Here is a 15,020-nt window from a genome sequence, read left to right on the forward strand (position 1 = left end):
CACTGTATCAATGGCTGGTCTATTACTTTTTTCACCTTTAGCAACACTCTTATTTTTGCTAGAGACTAGAAAACTTTTCCTGGCAATGAGTTAAATGTTTGTCTCTGAAACACACGTTAAACAATTGCTGGAAAAAGAATCTTACTGTCATCTTGTACCTGGTCTAGCTGAGATGGAGCTACTCGTCAAATTTATTTGAAGTTTATTTGTAGTAGCCTGTATGTCTGGATTTTGTGATAAAACCAGTGTTGAAAATTCACAATTGTTTTGGCTCTTGCACAGTACCTGCACAGTGTCAAAACTTCCTGGTTTTTTCACTCTGCCTACCCCTGCCCCCAGCAAACAGACTGGGGTGGGCAAGAAGTTTGTAGTGGACAAAACTATGAGAGCTGACCTAAACAGGAACAAGGAGTATTCCATACTGTATAAAGTCAAGCTCAGCAAGGAAACCGGAGTGGTAGGAAAAGAAGAAAGTGGGTTGGGACATGGAATTTTTGTTCCAGAGTGGCTATTGCTTGGAGAGTGGCTGGGCATTTGTCTGCTAGTAGGAAGTGATTGCCTTTGCATAACTTGTTTCTTTCCCTTTTTCTTTCCTTAACTTATTAAGCTGCCTTTATCTTGACACATAAATTTTTCTTGCATTTGCTCTTCCTATTCTCCCCTTGTGCTGCTGGGAGAATGGAGGAGGAATGAATGAGCAGCTATGTGTGGTCAACCCCCACAGATGTAAATCACTTTGGAGGCCTCGATTTCAGGTGGAGACAAGGTTTTCCACTATTTCATTTGACCCACTATCACTGCACTGTGCTTACTCTCACTTAGAATATTCCTGCGGTTTATTAATCAATCTGAAGGTATGCCAAAATTGTTAACAGATGTCTAGTTGTGTGACAGACTTCATTCACTTAGCCAATTTGGCTTATGACCATATAAAACATTCTGACAAGGCAATGGTTTGTTAGAAGTAATACCTTTGTTTGTTGTGAATTCGCTGTCTCTGGCTTTCGCAGATCTCACAAAATCAGCTGCCACTATCATTGGTGTGTAACACAAATCGCAACTGTACTTCCTAACCAAGGTTCTGAAAGCCAACCTGCAGACACATAAAAATTAAGAGGTAAATAGTTAAGGCATTTTTCTGTTAGCTATCCTAAAATGCTGTTCTAACATGCAGTATTGTGGAGATGTTCGAGTATTGTATGCGTAGATCTCTGATGAAAACATGTAAAATAAAACGTCCCACATCCACCTCTGTCTTAAATAAAAGAGAAGGTAATCACCCATTTTTACAGTCAAGATAAACTTGAGAAACAAGTGTCTAAACAAAGAAAATATACTGAAAACTGTTGACATGACAGCTACTTACTTTGAATAACGGACCATAGGGGCACATATTTTTACAACTTGCCCAGAATGAAACAAATCCATGGGATCTTTTAGTTGGCATTCTTTAGATTCTCTGATGTCACCAATCATGTATAGTTAACAGTCCTATCAGCATCTGGGAAAACAAACAGCGCCTGAAACGTTCGTTATTCAGCTATTTCTCACAGGCCATCATGCAGAGCACCACAGTTTACGCAGCACTTGAGTTCTGGGGAAGCGTCGGGCCAGAAGCCGCTCCTCCGCAGAATGCCGGGCACAGCCCCCCCGGCACGGCCCCTGAGACACAGCCCCTCCCGACCCCCCCCGGCCCCCCGGCACGGCCCCCCCTCGGCACGGCCCCCCCCCTCGGCACGGCCCCCCCCTCGGCACGGCCGCTCCCGGCACGGCCCCCCCTCCCGGCACGGCCGCTCCCGGCACGGCCCGGGCCGCGCTCGCTCCCGGCGGCCCCGCTCACCACGTGCTGCCGCCACCGCCCGCTCCGTCGCGCGCCTTCGCCATCATCGCCGCGCGCCGTGTCCGGGAGTGACGCGCGCGCTCCGGCACCGCCAGCATGGAGGAGGCGGGGGCTGCCCCCGCCCCGGCGCTCGCCGAGCTGCGGGCGGACGGTGAGGCGCGGCCGCGGGCACGGGGGACAGCGCCTGGCACAGCTCTCGCCGGCACGACCGTGCCGGGGGCCCGTCCGCGGCCGTCCGGAGGGTCCCCTGCGAGGGTGGCGTTGGGCCCGGCGGGCGGAGCCCGGGAAGAGGCAGGCGGGGAAGCCCCGCGCTGGCGAGTCAGGGGAAATTTGGGCGGAGGAGCGAGTGCCCCGGCGCGGGGAGGGATCGCCGGCCGAGGGGCTGCGGCGCCGCGGGATGGAGTGTGCCCGGGTTCGCTTGCTCCCAAAGGAAAAAAAATTGCAGTGGAAGGAGAAGCGAAGGTGCTCGGTTGAATTAGGAGTAGCTGTCTGGGAACTCTGATCTTGCTTGATCCAGAGTCAGCATTGCAGTATCATTTCTTAATTGTTTTATAAACTCATACTGTTGCCGAAATCCGGTATGATTTCATGAAGTTCAGTCTTACGCCACTTGTCAGTGATCTGCAGCTGACTGGTGTGTTTGGTTATGGGTACAGGCTCAACAGCTTCACCCTGGTTACACTGTAAAGTTTGAAAAAATAAGGTATACACTTTTTAGGGTATTCTGCTCAAGAGAAGGTTGTGGGGAATAAAGAGACATGAGTCTTTGTCTCCATTTGCCAAAAAATCCCCCAAACAAACATCAACCCCAGTTACCAGTTCTAAACTTGTTTCTCATGATAGTGGTCTCTTCTAAAGTTTGTACTATGTGATGTAGGGAACATTCACTGTTACGTTGAAGTAACTGAAGGTCAGAAAACTGTACACTGTAGGGCTGTAAGTATTATTTCATTCTTCTGAAGCATGAATATAAAATCTAAATCCTTTTTCAGAATGTTATGCTGACTTCTTCAGAGAAGACTTTGATGTGAAAGCTTACACTTCCCAGTCCATCCATCAGGCTGTGATAGCTGAGCAACTGGCAAAACTTGCTCAAGGTATTAGTCAGTTGGATAAAGAACTGCATTTACAAGTAAGTTTAAAGCATACCTGTTACTCTGGGGTGATTGATATAAACTAGTAAAAAACGTAGTAATCTTATGACCTTATAACTTGTGAAACTGCCCAGTGTCCTCTGCAAGCAGTTACTAAAGGTACAACTTGCAGCTACACTAGTACTGAGTTTGACAACTCAGTTAAGCCCACACTTAATACTCATACCAGGAAGCCATGTACTGTTTCAGTTTCTGTAGTCTATCACTGTATGCTGTTTTACTCCTGTAAGAAGGAAGACTCTTTCCAAATGGTTGTGTCAACCATCATAAACACTTGAGGCTGTGTTTCAGGATGGCATTGTGAGAAGATAGGGAGAACTTGCACCCTTACATCCTGTGCTGAAGAGTAGCATAAGCCCTAAGACTTACCTTTAGCTAGGCAAATATAACCTGTGTTAACATACCTCTACACCTTCAGAAAGGCTTTTGAGTTTTGATGGTAAAAGACTTTTTCTACGCAGAAACCATAAATCCACAGTAGACCTTGGAATGAGAACACTTGCTAAGTTTGTGTGTAGTGTCAAAACCTGCTTCCTCCCTCCCCCTGCTTCAGTTGGTAAGTTCTTTGGGAACTAGTTTATAAATGTCATAGTAAGAAAAAAAGTTACTGTATATTATTATGGTATGATTAGTGAGTTCACATTTACAATTATTATGAAATATGAAGGTGTGTTGAAATGTGATTGCTCTGCTGGCTTTAATTAAGATGTCAGCTCTGCTGCAGTTACGGACCCTCTTCTCATTCTAAGCTTGCTGCTTTTGTGAATTAAAACACCTTGTATTCTGAAAACCCTTTCTCCTGTAAGATATACCTGCTTTTTCCTGTATCTGACTAATGTAGAGATGCTGATGTTTAAATGCCTAATGTAGGAATGATGTAGATATATGTAATACTGCTTTTAGGCTCATGTCCCCATTTTTCTCTTATTGATTTCTATATTGTTTTTTTAAGGTTGTTGCAAGACATGAAGATCTGTTGGCCCAAGCAACTGGAATTGAATCCCTGGAAGGTAAATATTGTTATATTATCCTGGCTATTCTTACAGTGGAAAAAGCACTTTTAGAATCTGTGCGGGGAACTGGATTCACTGCTAACTTTGGCCCCAAATGTTAAAGCTCCAAATCTGATTTCTGAGGAGTAACATGTGGCAGCTTTTTTTTTTTACATCAGTAGATGGAGCTCCAGGGAGAAGATTTGGCTTATACTTCTCTGGAGTAGCTGCTTCATAGGAAAATGTATTTTGTTAAGGTTCTGAGCAACTTTAGCAATAAAGCCTTTTTTGACCTTTTAATATATTTTTCTAAATAAGCCTAATTTTGCTGCAACATTGGCAGGTATCTGTTGCCATAAGTACCAATTTTATGTTGCATATGCATATGTTACATAGTTTGCACATCTTAACCAAAGAGGCTGTAACACATACGCTAAAACGTGTTCTAATATTTTTTCCTAGTAAAGGGCTACTAAGTTAAATACATACCTTTGTTTTATTCCACTGTTTGAGACATGCATTTTAACATAAACTGCTGATTTTCAAAGGCCTTACTTAGGAACCATTGAATCTGTATAGAAAATGGTTGCATTATATTGTTCTTGTGCCAAGAGCTCATGAAACCTGCCATTCTGCTCTGTCACTTTGCTGAGAACGTCATATGGTTTGGTTTGGTTGGTTTTTGCGTTGTTTTTGTGCAGACAGATACTCACCTCTGTAACATGCCAGAATGTCTGTAGCATGTCCCCTTTTCCCCTTTGTAACTTGCTAAGTAATTTATTCCTTTTTCTGCTTTCAGGTTTTGGCATAACCAGAGTTTCTGGTTACTGATGGTTACAGTATATCCTTAGTCTTAGTAACTGCTTGGATACACTGTTTTGTGTCAGTAATTGCATACAACTGTAAAATTAAAGAAATGGCTATTTAATCTAGCAATGGTAGCTCCTGAATAACTTTATAAACTGTTGGAGAATCAAGCATAGAAGACTGAAATATGTGTTCATTCTCCAGTTAAGAAGCAGACAGGAATCTGTAGTCAATCTTATGACTGATAAATACATCCCAGTAACAATCTTCAGCAATTTGTGCTCAGTGGAATTCTGTTTTCTGAAATTATGGTTGTTTCTGAAGGTATTCCTTCCAAAAATTGCTCTGAGGAAAGAATGATGTACTTCAAAACAACTGCTCAGTTAGGAAACATTTCTATAAGGCAGGTGTGGTAAATAATGCATGTTTTACAACTAATACTGCAAAGTAAAGATAAAATTTAATTCACCTCAAAGTTGTTGAAATTTTTCCATTTACTTAGGGTTATGCTCTTAAAAGAAACACGGAGTCAAGATTCATAAGAAAAAGAAAAGATAAATGCCAACAGATTTTTAAATTATGAAGTTAGAAATGCATAGCTCTTGGTATATTTATCAAGAAAGTTAGCAAATGAAGATTATGGAGCTAATTCACAGCATGCATAGTCATTTGGATGTGTGAAAATGAATCTCATTAAACATTACAAGTTGGTACACCCAGCTTGTACAGTCCTTTCTTTTTTAGGCCTGTGCACTTTTTTTAATGGTACACAGCTCTGGTCTACATATTCTTTTTTGTCTATAGGTAGTTCAGTAGGTATCTTGAGCTTACCTGTTATTTTAAGGTAGCATCATCCTGTATCAGTTGTATCATCCTGTATCTTCGACAGCAGGTGGAGAGGGGAGAGTGCCTTTTCACCCATCCTTATTCTGTCCTCTGGGAAGAGGGCTGTTGTATGCTTAATAGCAATATTACAGCCGTAGATGCAGCAATGTTGTGCCACTGGCCCTCCCCCATTGTTGCAATGTAGAGTAGACAATGCAGTCTATTTTGTCAGCTTTTCACTGTATCTCTTATCTTCATCCTCATGATCTGTTGCCTGCTATACCATGTCTAAATAACAGAGAACCTGCGATCCTGTCACTAAGTTAATACTTCTGAAGTATGGAGAAGATGGGAATTTACATATTTATACAAAATGAGTGAGATACAATCACAGTACAGGACAACCTGAATATAACTGTTAGCAGTAGTTTTGTTTGTCTTTCATCTTACAGTATCATGCTGCAGTTTTATTTAATTTAACGATGGCATGCTTGTAAACAGGGCTTTACAAAAATGTAGTATGTTTTAGAATGCTAACAGTAACTGGAACAAAAATAATTTCATAGGCCTGGGTTTGTCTAACCTAATTAAATTCTCAGCAGGCTGATTCTGTATTGCAAAAATGACTCCTGTCTCCTACTACTTTGTTTGCAATTTACCAAGAAAAGAACAGGCATGCTTATCAGCTTTCCTTGTGCTGCTTTGCCAAACTAATGTGGAACAAACATGATTAGGGTAGTTTTCTCTGTTTGTAATCCAAATTACATGACCTTACAATGACATTGATACCTTACTTTTTGCTAAAGATGCTTATGCCCAGGAAGAAAACCTTGAAATAGAATTGTTTTGTCTTCTCAGTCCTCTTTGTCATTTGGTTCTCTGAACTGTCTCGTCACTATGTTAAATAAATGGTGTTAAATACGTTCTGCCGTTTTTGTGTATCATGTTCAGGTGTTTATACCAGATTATGTAATTTGAACTGCATTCCTGATCATCATTCTCTTAGAAAGTAGCATCCTCTAAATATTATTTGAAACTTCACAAATGATGGATTTTGGAGTGATGTTTCTTCTGTGGGTTTATGTTCTCTACCAATATATTTTCCATAACATTCAGTAAATGACCTATTACCTGCTCAGTTTATTTCCCAATATGCTTATTAATTTTGGTCTCTCTGATGCTTTGTTATAAAGGGGGAAACTTTTTTGGTGTATGCTAAAGTAGTCTGCAGTAGTTACTATGATTTGAAGAGAAACTCTGTAACTGATCAGTGTTCCATGTAAAAAATCTGCTTTATTTTGCAGGTGTCCTCCAAATGATGCAAACTAGAATTGGTGCTCTACAAAGCACTGTTGATAGGTATGACATTCATTATGTAATTGAAAAGTATAAATTCTTATGTTCTATAATGCTATTTATTAACACTGCTATAAATAAATTTCTCTTCTTATTTTCAGAATTAGAGTCAAAATTGTTGACCCCTACAACAAAATAGTGTCTCGCACAGCTCAGCTAGCAAAACTTCAAGTAAGTTGCATGCAAAACATATTTTAAAAAATCCTTTTTGAACATGTGTTATTCCACAATTGTCATACATGGTACAGTTTTTCTACTCCAGTAGCCTGTAATTCATTGTCAGTATTTTTCTGAAAATCAGTATTTTTGTGTCTCTTCAAGAGCTACTGAGAAGTGCTTTATATTGCAAAGTAGGAAATTGACCTTTGCACTGGCTAATTGAGTTTTTGTAGAGATGAAGGGAAGAGGGAAGGGTTATCTGAGTACAGATTAATTAAATTCTCATAATTGTGTTATTTTGGTATTTAATGTTATGGTGCTGTTGTGCAGAAGATGCTTTTCGCCCCTAAGTTAATGCAGGCTTTGCTGCAGTTTAGTAAAGAGTTTGGGAATTATTTCAAAATTCTTTCAAATTTCTTCAAAAGTCAAGATACAACTTAAGGAGCCATTTGTGGTTGTGGAGTTTTGTAAACCCAGGTGCATGGCTGTCCGTGCCTTTTAAATATAAGTGGAGTCTAGAGAAGAATGTAGATCTGTGTTAGAGGATAGCAGTGGCAGAGAGCTTATCACAATGGTGGTGAGATAAGTGTCAAACACTTCCACTGATAATTTTATAGTAGTTGAAAACTATTCCATAGATCTTCAGGAATCATGTATCTGCATTCTATTAAGTTAATGGTTTGAAACGCAACACAACTCCAACCCCACAAGTGTTTAATGAGTTATTGTTTAACTATTTGTCTTTGCAAGTTTACCTGAATTTTGAGCTGTGGATATTCACTCAAGTAGATTGCAGTCTGCAAGTGACTGCTGTTGTAGAGTAGATGAAGCTGCAGACTCAAGCAGTTTCTAGTCTGGGGACTGGTGAAGCAGCTGCACTGTCTCTTGGCTGAACTTCTATTTTCTGTGTTACTTTCAGTAGCAGTGAAGTTCAGCTGGGAGCTCTTAACACTGTGCAGCCATTTTGGCCAGATGCTTCTCCTGTTGTTTTCAGCTCCAGCTGTTACTCTTCTTGCCACTGGCCAAAAGTCCCATTACTTCCATGTGGCAGTTTAGGTGCAGATTTTTTTGATGTTCTCTGAGATGTGTTGCGCATGTAGAAAAGGTTGTAGGAATGTGGGGCTAAAGAAGATCATTTCTGCACTGTCCTTACACAAAGTCAAACTGCAGAAGGATGTCTGAGAAGAATGAGTCCCTGGACTTAGGAAATGTTTCTTGGGTGCTCTTTGTTTCCTTTTGGCTGTTACATGGGTTTTCCTGTGGTGTGAAAGCAGCATCCATTCAGGGTCAGCATTGCTCAGGCTGTGCCAGGGGATTTGTAATAACTGACTTTTCTTGCTGTAAGTCAGAAAAAAGAGGTGCAGAGTAATTGGAAGCCTGGTAGGCTGCTCTTCCTAACATCAGTGTAGAAAGAGGAATGATGACTCCAGATTCTCTGCCACTGAGGGTCTATCCTCAGCACAAGAGCTGCTGTCCCTTCTTGTGTTGGCAGATACATTGTGAGTGCTTTATGTTGCACTGTGCTGCTGGAGGAGTTGAGGGTCAGGATACCTGGATTGAGAAATGAAGGTGAATTTACGGAGAGTTGAGTCAAATCTCAACTCTCCAGCCTCCTAAAGATGCACTGCTGGGCTGTCCTTTACCCGGGGGACTTGTTTGTTGAGGAAGGAGGGGCACACCACACAGTTCACTCCTTGGTGATGACAGGGTTTACAACATGAAATTGCCCCCAAATGTGAGACTTGTGGCTTGGGACATTGTCAAACTTACTAATTTTATCAGTTGATCTACAATTGGTAGAAAAAGATAGCTGGTAAAAGAGGTTGCCTTCTGTCCAAATCTGTAGGGTTGGCAGGTATGTTTTGCTGGAATGCATGATGTTTCAGTGTGTCTTGCACTTGTGATGGTGTTATTTTAGTACTTCTCCATTGATTGCTGTGGGACTGCTCACTAACTGAAGGAATATTTGACTTGCATAAAGCTAGATTTTGCCATCCTTAATTGTTTTTAATATAGTGTGGCTTTTTCATAAACGTTCTCACTGCAGGTTTGTTGTTAAACTTAAAATCTAGTCCTGAATTCTAAATCTCTGTTATGTGCTTGTACATGTTATGTCTTGCTCTGCTCTTAGAGCTTCATGGCATCCTAAGGCAGCAGCAGACTCACTTCCTGCTTTGAATTATACTGTCCTCTTCTGACTCTTTCCATAGTTGATCACAAGCTAAGTGGGAGTAGTTAACAGCTGAAATGTGTAGACAGGGAGTTTGTCCTTCAGAAGGTTCATTTCTGTGCAGCTCTGTTTAACTAAATGTTTCAGTATCTTGGTGTATGAAAAACTTTATAATAGCCAAACATGTCAAACATTGAAAAAAAAAAATCTGTATTTTAAAGTTATTCTTATTTTAAAATATTTACCAGTAGCAGATGTCATCGTGATGCTACTGTAAACAAATAGTAATTGTAGTCTAAGATAGTGGATTATCTCCTCTTCAGGCTTCATAAACGACAGAATATATACATTCAATTAACTTGCATGTTTGAGCTACACACTGGAACATTTTCAAGTGACTCTTTCTTTATAATTAAGTCTTCTTTCAGTAATTTCTTAAAACTAATTTGAGATTAAAGGTAAGAGGCTTTTTGTTTACTCAAATTGTACTAGTAATTTCTGTTATTGTTGATACGTTGTTTTAAATTTCAGGAGATAGCTACCATGTAATCTCAAAAAAAATTGGGGTTTAATTTTACTTAAAATGACCTGGACTAACTGGAGCCACTGGCCTTTTCCAAATTAATTCTTGCTTGAAAAGTAGAATTCGTTCCTTCTTGGATGAAAGCATCTCCTTTAGAAAAGCATACTGGTCCAACTCAGAGAGGGAATGTTCCCTGAATTAATTCAGACTTCTGTTATGTGGATAGTCAGGTTAGAGGATCTGGCATCTGTGAACAACTCCAAAGATACAGTTCTTTGTTTCTGTCACATGTCCTTATATATAGCATTCTTTCACAGTGACTGGGAGTTTCATTAAGTTGAACAGCTCACATAAATGAAAATACTTGGGTGAAACAGAATCTTTGTCAAGGGTACAATGCAGTAGAAGTCACTATGAAATTTAGAGTGCATTTTCAGTGTCTTTGGATTTTTTTCCTCCTACTAATTCCCAGGGCCAGTAATGAAAACTTTTTTTTTTGCTCTTGTATCTAAATATAACTTTCCCTATCTCTTACTCTCTTTTAAAAGATTGTTTCTTGGGACAGGAAATAATAAGCAACAAGTCAACGAAAAAGAAATACTCTTCTGGCATGTAAAGTAAACAATGGTTCGAAAATAACAGAAGTTGAATTTGTGGGGAAAAACATTAGCCAGAGGAACACAGTTGGATTAGAGAGTAATTAATTTTGAAAGCAAAGTAATAATACTATGCCCTCTTATTTGGTGAAGCATAGTGCACTATATAAAGAGCTATTTTTGATTAATCTGGCAGAAATTTAGTTCACAGATATGAAAGTGATATGTGGATCAAGAGTTTTCTAATTAAAGAAATGAGTTAATAAAAATTAATACATTAATCTCTCAAAGCAGGATAAGCCCCACTTAGTTCTCAGTAAGGCTAATAGAAATCATGTGGTTAAGTTGTCACAGAATGCTTAGAAAACTTGCACTTCAGACTGTGGTAGAGAGCCTGAAGCAGCAAGAGTAATTGGGCTTTCCCTGATTTGCCTCAGTGGGGTTTTTTCTAATTTTTCCTTTTTGTTCTGTCTAGATGTTTAATAAAATGAAACTATAAATATTTGTGGATTTGTTAGTTTGTCCTGGCATAGGGAAGAGACTGACAGGTTGTACAGTCTGCTGTGGATATTGGTTGAAATTATTCACTTGTGCATGTTTTCATATGGGCACTTTAACATTAGTTTTCAATAAATGAACTTGAGTCTGAAAAAGAGGTTCTAAGTCTTTTGGATACTAAATATTTTTTTTAAGTAATTTTAAATTAATTTTGATATCCATAAGGTTAATACTTCAGGAGACTTTGCCTTCAGTACCAGGGAAAGTAACTCCAAACAACTATGTCATACCTGTTCCAAATTTCTCACTTGCCACTCTTGTTAATCTGATTGCAGATATTGGACCCTACCTATGACTGTACTGAAATCTGAGTTGCATTTTTGAATTCTGCTTTAGTTGTTACCCACTCCAAAATGTTCCTGTTCCCATAGCATGTATTTCAAGATATTAATTGAGTGAAAAATTATGAAACTGTTATGTTTGATTCAGATGTCAGCAATGCCTGTTACTCTAATTTGGTGCTAACAAAAACATACATGAATATGTTTCCTAAAAATTTATATATATGTCCATATTCTTAATTTTTAGCCAAGAATGCCTTGTATTTTAATAAGCATATGAAAGAATGTGAACTAACAGTTGGCTGAATGAAGGTAACTGGCCTTCTGAAAGTTTTTCTGAGAATTAGTTTTTACATATATGCCTACCATAAGAGTCAATACCTATAATAACAATTTAGTCTTCAAGTTTTATTGTCTTCTGAAGTAACTGCTGCCATTTTGTTTATTTTGGATGAGTATTTGATTGGCAAAGCCAACTTCTTAACTTTGCTAAAGCTTAAAGAGGGGAGGAGTATTGAGAGACATGCACAAGGTAAAATAAAGCTCACTTCTAAGTAGGAATAGAACATGCCTCTGTCATGGGGTTCTGAGTTTCTTTTGTTTTTGCGTGGGTAGTAACAGAATAATCTCAGTAGCCCCATGAATGTAATTACCAGCTTTTCAAAGTCTTGGTCTATATAACATAGAATCATATTAAAAATTTTTGAAAAAAGGGATTTTAATGTTCTAATGTTCTTTGTTTTTATTTGCATTCACATTTCCTTTTTTGCTCAAGATGTTTTCACATTTGAGTACTGGTATTATGTGATAATAATGTACTGATAATATCCCCTAATGCCACAATTTCCTTGCAGGCTGCCTGTGACTTGCTGCGGAGGATAATACGCATCTTGTATCTCAGTAAGAGACTTCAAGGACAACTGCAAGGAGGAAGCAGAGAGATAACAAAAGCTGCCCAGAGTCTCAATGAACTTGGTGAGTCCTTAAGTCTTAATTACTTGTAGATATATTTTTAGCTTGCACTCACATGATTCACACTAGTGTTTGACTTAAAAAACAAAGAAACACACAAAACTTTTTACTATGGTTCTTGCTTTCTACTTCCTGATTTAAATTGAGAAATAGTGTGGACAGAACTTATTAGTCCTTTACCTTTTTTCATATGACTTCTCTAAATACAGGTAGTTAATAATGTGAATATTCTATGATAACTTGTGTTCTTTTGGGCAACATTGTTTTTGTGAAGGAATTTCTTACTGGTTTATGTTTCTATAAAACATCCTCAGAGGCAGCAGATAAATATTTAGCTTTTAGGAGACATTGCACTATGATAAGGCATAGTTTAAATTAGTTAATGTCCTAAAAGAAAGATATTGGCCCTGTGGCTTTTATGAAAGCCATAGGTGATATGATATACAGATACCTAACCTAATTCAGATACTGGAAGTGTTCTGCTGCAGTAGTGACTAACTTACCCTTTATTTTATTGGCTTCTAGGAAGAATAATGGGGTAGTTCTCATGAAGGCTCATGTTACATTGCTAGAATGTTTTCTGTACTGGAGCTTGGGAGGTTGCAGGCTGCAGGATGCAATGAGGAGCATCCTATTAGTCTTGGAGAGATAGTTGGTGGTGTTGTATATGGTACCTTGCCAGCTGTTTCTCCTCTGATTTAATGGTATCAGATTCCAACTTCCAAAAATAGGTTGTGGGAGGGCTGAACTATCAAACATTCAGAATCATCCTGAAGTTTATTTTGCGTATTTGTCACTACTGCTCTTTCTATATTGTGTGATCAAAAAATTATTAGACAATGACTTAATCTTACAACTGGCAGATGCTGTGTTGCAAACAAAAAGTTTATATATTTATTTAGTATATCAGTCTGATTGAAGCACTTAAGTACCAATTATATCATTCTAAGGTAGAATATTTTTTCTGATTCTTTTTACTTTTCTTTCCGTTTTGCTCTCGCATTATAGCTTCAGAATATATAAAGTAATACTGTCTGTTAACTACCTGGATTGCAAGTGTTGTGGGATTAATTTGAGTGCTAGATCCTATTAAACAAATTAATACAATTTAGTGCTAATCTAGATGTTTAGTGTAGATTTTAGGATTTCTTTCTTTGAAAGAAAATGCCTTTTACTACTGGCCTTCCTGTCTTTTTCTTTCACTGTTTAACAAAAGAAAGTGCAAGCTCTTTTTTTAAAATGCCACATTTTTTTGAGTTTCTTGTTTTCAAATACTTGGTCTTTTCCTAAAGCTCAGCAAAGTCTGAGTAATTATTGTTAAAGATGAAGGGAAGTGTGTCCCCTTGGGGGACCCTTTTGAGTTTGATTCTACAGTCCATGGCAGTAGCCAAGGCCTGGGGTCCTTAATTTAATCCTTAATTCTGGATGGTTTATGACCAGGTAAAGTACCTGTCTATTGTCATTTCTCTCTCCATCTTATTTCCTGGTATCTCTTCCTTTTTTTCTCTCATACCCCTCCATCTGCATCCCTCCTTCATTTTTGGCTACCTGTCCTTTGTTACCATCTACTGCCCACCTTGGCTGGTTTGAATTCTTCCTGCTTCCCAGCTGGCCATGCCTCCCAGCACCTGGGTGGATGGGAACACCCCCCTGAGGAAATGCTGGTGCAGGGAATTGGAGGTCCGTGTCCTGTGTGGAGAGGCAGTGATTGCTGGGTGTGGGGTGGCTCTGTTCCAAGGGGAGGAAAGTGCATGGGGGCTGGAGTCAGCATGGGTACTGCTGTGGGAGTCAGCGGGAAGGGAGTGTGCTGCAGGGAACCTGGGTTGTGGGATATGACTGGGGAAGCACTGTGCTGTGCTTCTGGACTTGGAAAGCATTGGAATGGGTGGGAAATCTCTAGCAGAGAGGTGGTGGTGGTGTGTGGCCGGAGAGCACTCGGGATGGGGTGGCTTGGGGTGAGGTTGTGGAAGTGCTGTGCTTCAAAAAGATGGGAAATGTGATGTGGTGCTCTGTGGTGTCAGGAGGGTGGGAAGCATGGGGAACAGGCACTGGGTGCTAGCAATTTGGTGGTGAGATATGAAAGCTTTGGGAGGCCTGGGGAAATACTACAACATCTGATGGTAGTAAATAGGTGGTAGACATGAGTGGTGTGAAAGGCTGGTATTGGGTAGGGACCTCTGTGTCCCAGAGGCTTGCTTTTGAGTTGGGGTTTATGTCCAAGATGAATACTGATCTGTGGTTTTAGCCAGATATTCCTGAATATCCCTTTCATCTCTCATTCAACGAAAAAATCATTCCATTGTTTATTATCTTTTCATTGTACATGTGGTGCAGAATAATTTCTGCTTTGTCAAAATCAGCACTGTGATATTGCTGTGAAAGCTTTGCACTTGCTGTGGTAAAAGATACCTTCCATTGCTTGTAAGGTGTTCTGATGTTGAGATAACTGTCAAGTGTTTTCTATGTACTGCTACACTCTGTATGTTTGAGGGACACAAATGTGCGTGTTTAGGTATGTATTTAACACACATTCTTACAGCTGATCTTTGTTAGTTCACTTACAGCTTTTACTTAGTTGTGTCTTGAAGTTTATTTTGCAGTGATGGGAAAGGCTATGGTAAATATATAAAATATTTGAATTAGGTAGAAATGTGGGTCAGTCAGAGGAACTACAAGAAACAGTAGCTTTTACTGAGAAGCAGTTTTTTCTGGACACCTAAAGTTGCTAGTAGTCTGCAGATCTCCAGCTTCAGTGTATGATGTTAGGAAGATGCTTTCTCTGAAAGC

At 39.5% G+C, this 15,020-nt stretch overlaps 2 protein-coding genes across 4 annotated transcripts in view; one reads left to right on the forward strand and one right to left on the reverse strand.

Moving 5' to 3' along the window:
* The window catches only part of DUS4L (dihydrouridine synthase 4 like), a 37,668-nt gene extending 35,731 nt beyond the window's left edge, over positions 1-1,937 (reverse strand). The window contains exons 1-3 of one of the 2 annotated variants that reach the window (XM_048302626.1): positions 1,841-1,937; positions 1,367-1,501; positions 972-1,093 (exon numbers count right to left, since the gene is read on the reverse strand). In XM_048302626.1, the coding sequence (XP_048158583.1) occupies positions 972-1,093; positions 1,367-1,476 (232 nt within the window). In that variant the 5' untranslated portion in view covers positions 1,477-1,501; positions 1,841-1,937. Of the gene's footprint in view, positions 1-971; positions 1,094-1,366; positions 1,667-1,840 lie in introns of those variants that run through there. The other variant, XM_048302628.1, reaches the window with a different exon arrangement.
* Positions 1,885-15,020, forward strand: part of COG5 (component of oligomeric golgi complex 5) — a 185,353-nt gene continuing 172,217 nt past the window's right edge. For both annotated transcript variants that reach the window (XM_048302615.1, XM_048302616.1), the window contains exons 1-6: positions 1,885-1,991; positions 2,833-2,972; positions 3,947-4,004; positions 6,923-6,977; positions 7,076-7,145; positions 12,116-12,236. In XM_048302615.1, coding sequence (XP_048158572.1) covers positions 1,937-1,991; positions 2,833-2,972; positions 3,947-4,004; positions 6,923-6,977; positions 7,076-7,145; positions 12,116-12,236 — 499 coding nt within the window. In that variant the 5' untranslated portion in view covers positions 1,885-1,936. The remainder of the gene's footprint in view (positions 1,992-2,832; positions 2,973-3,946; positions 4,005-6,922; positions 6,978-7,075; positions 7,146-12,115; positions 12,237-15,020) is intronic.

The sequence above is a fragment of the Corvus hawaiiensis genome, chromosome 4 (genome assembly GCF_020740725.1).
Source record: "Corvus hawaiiensis isolate bCorHaw1 chromosome 4, bCorHaw1.pri.cur, whole genome shotgun sequence".
Lineage (NCBI taxonomy): Eukaryota > Metazoa > Chordata > Aves > Passeriformes > Corvidae > Corvus > Corvus hawaiiensis.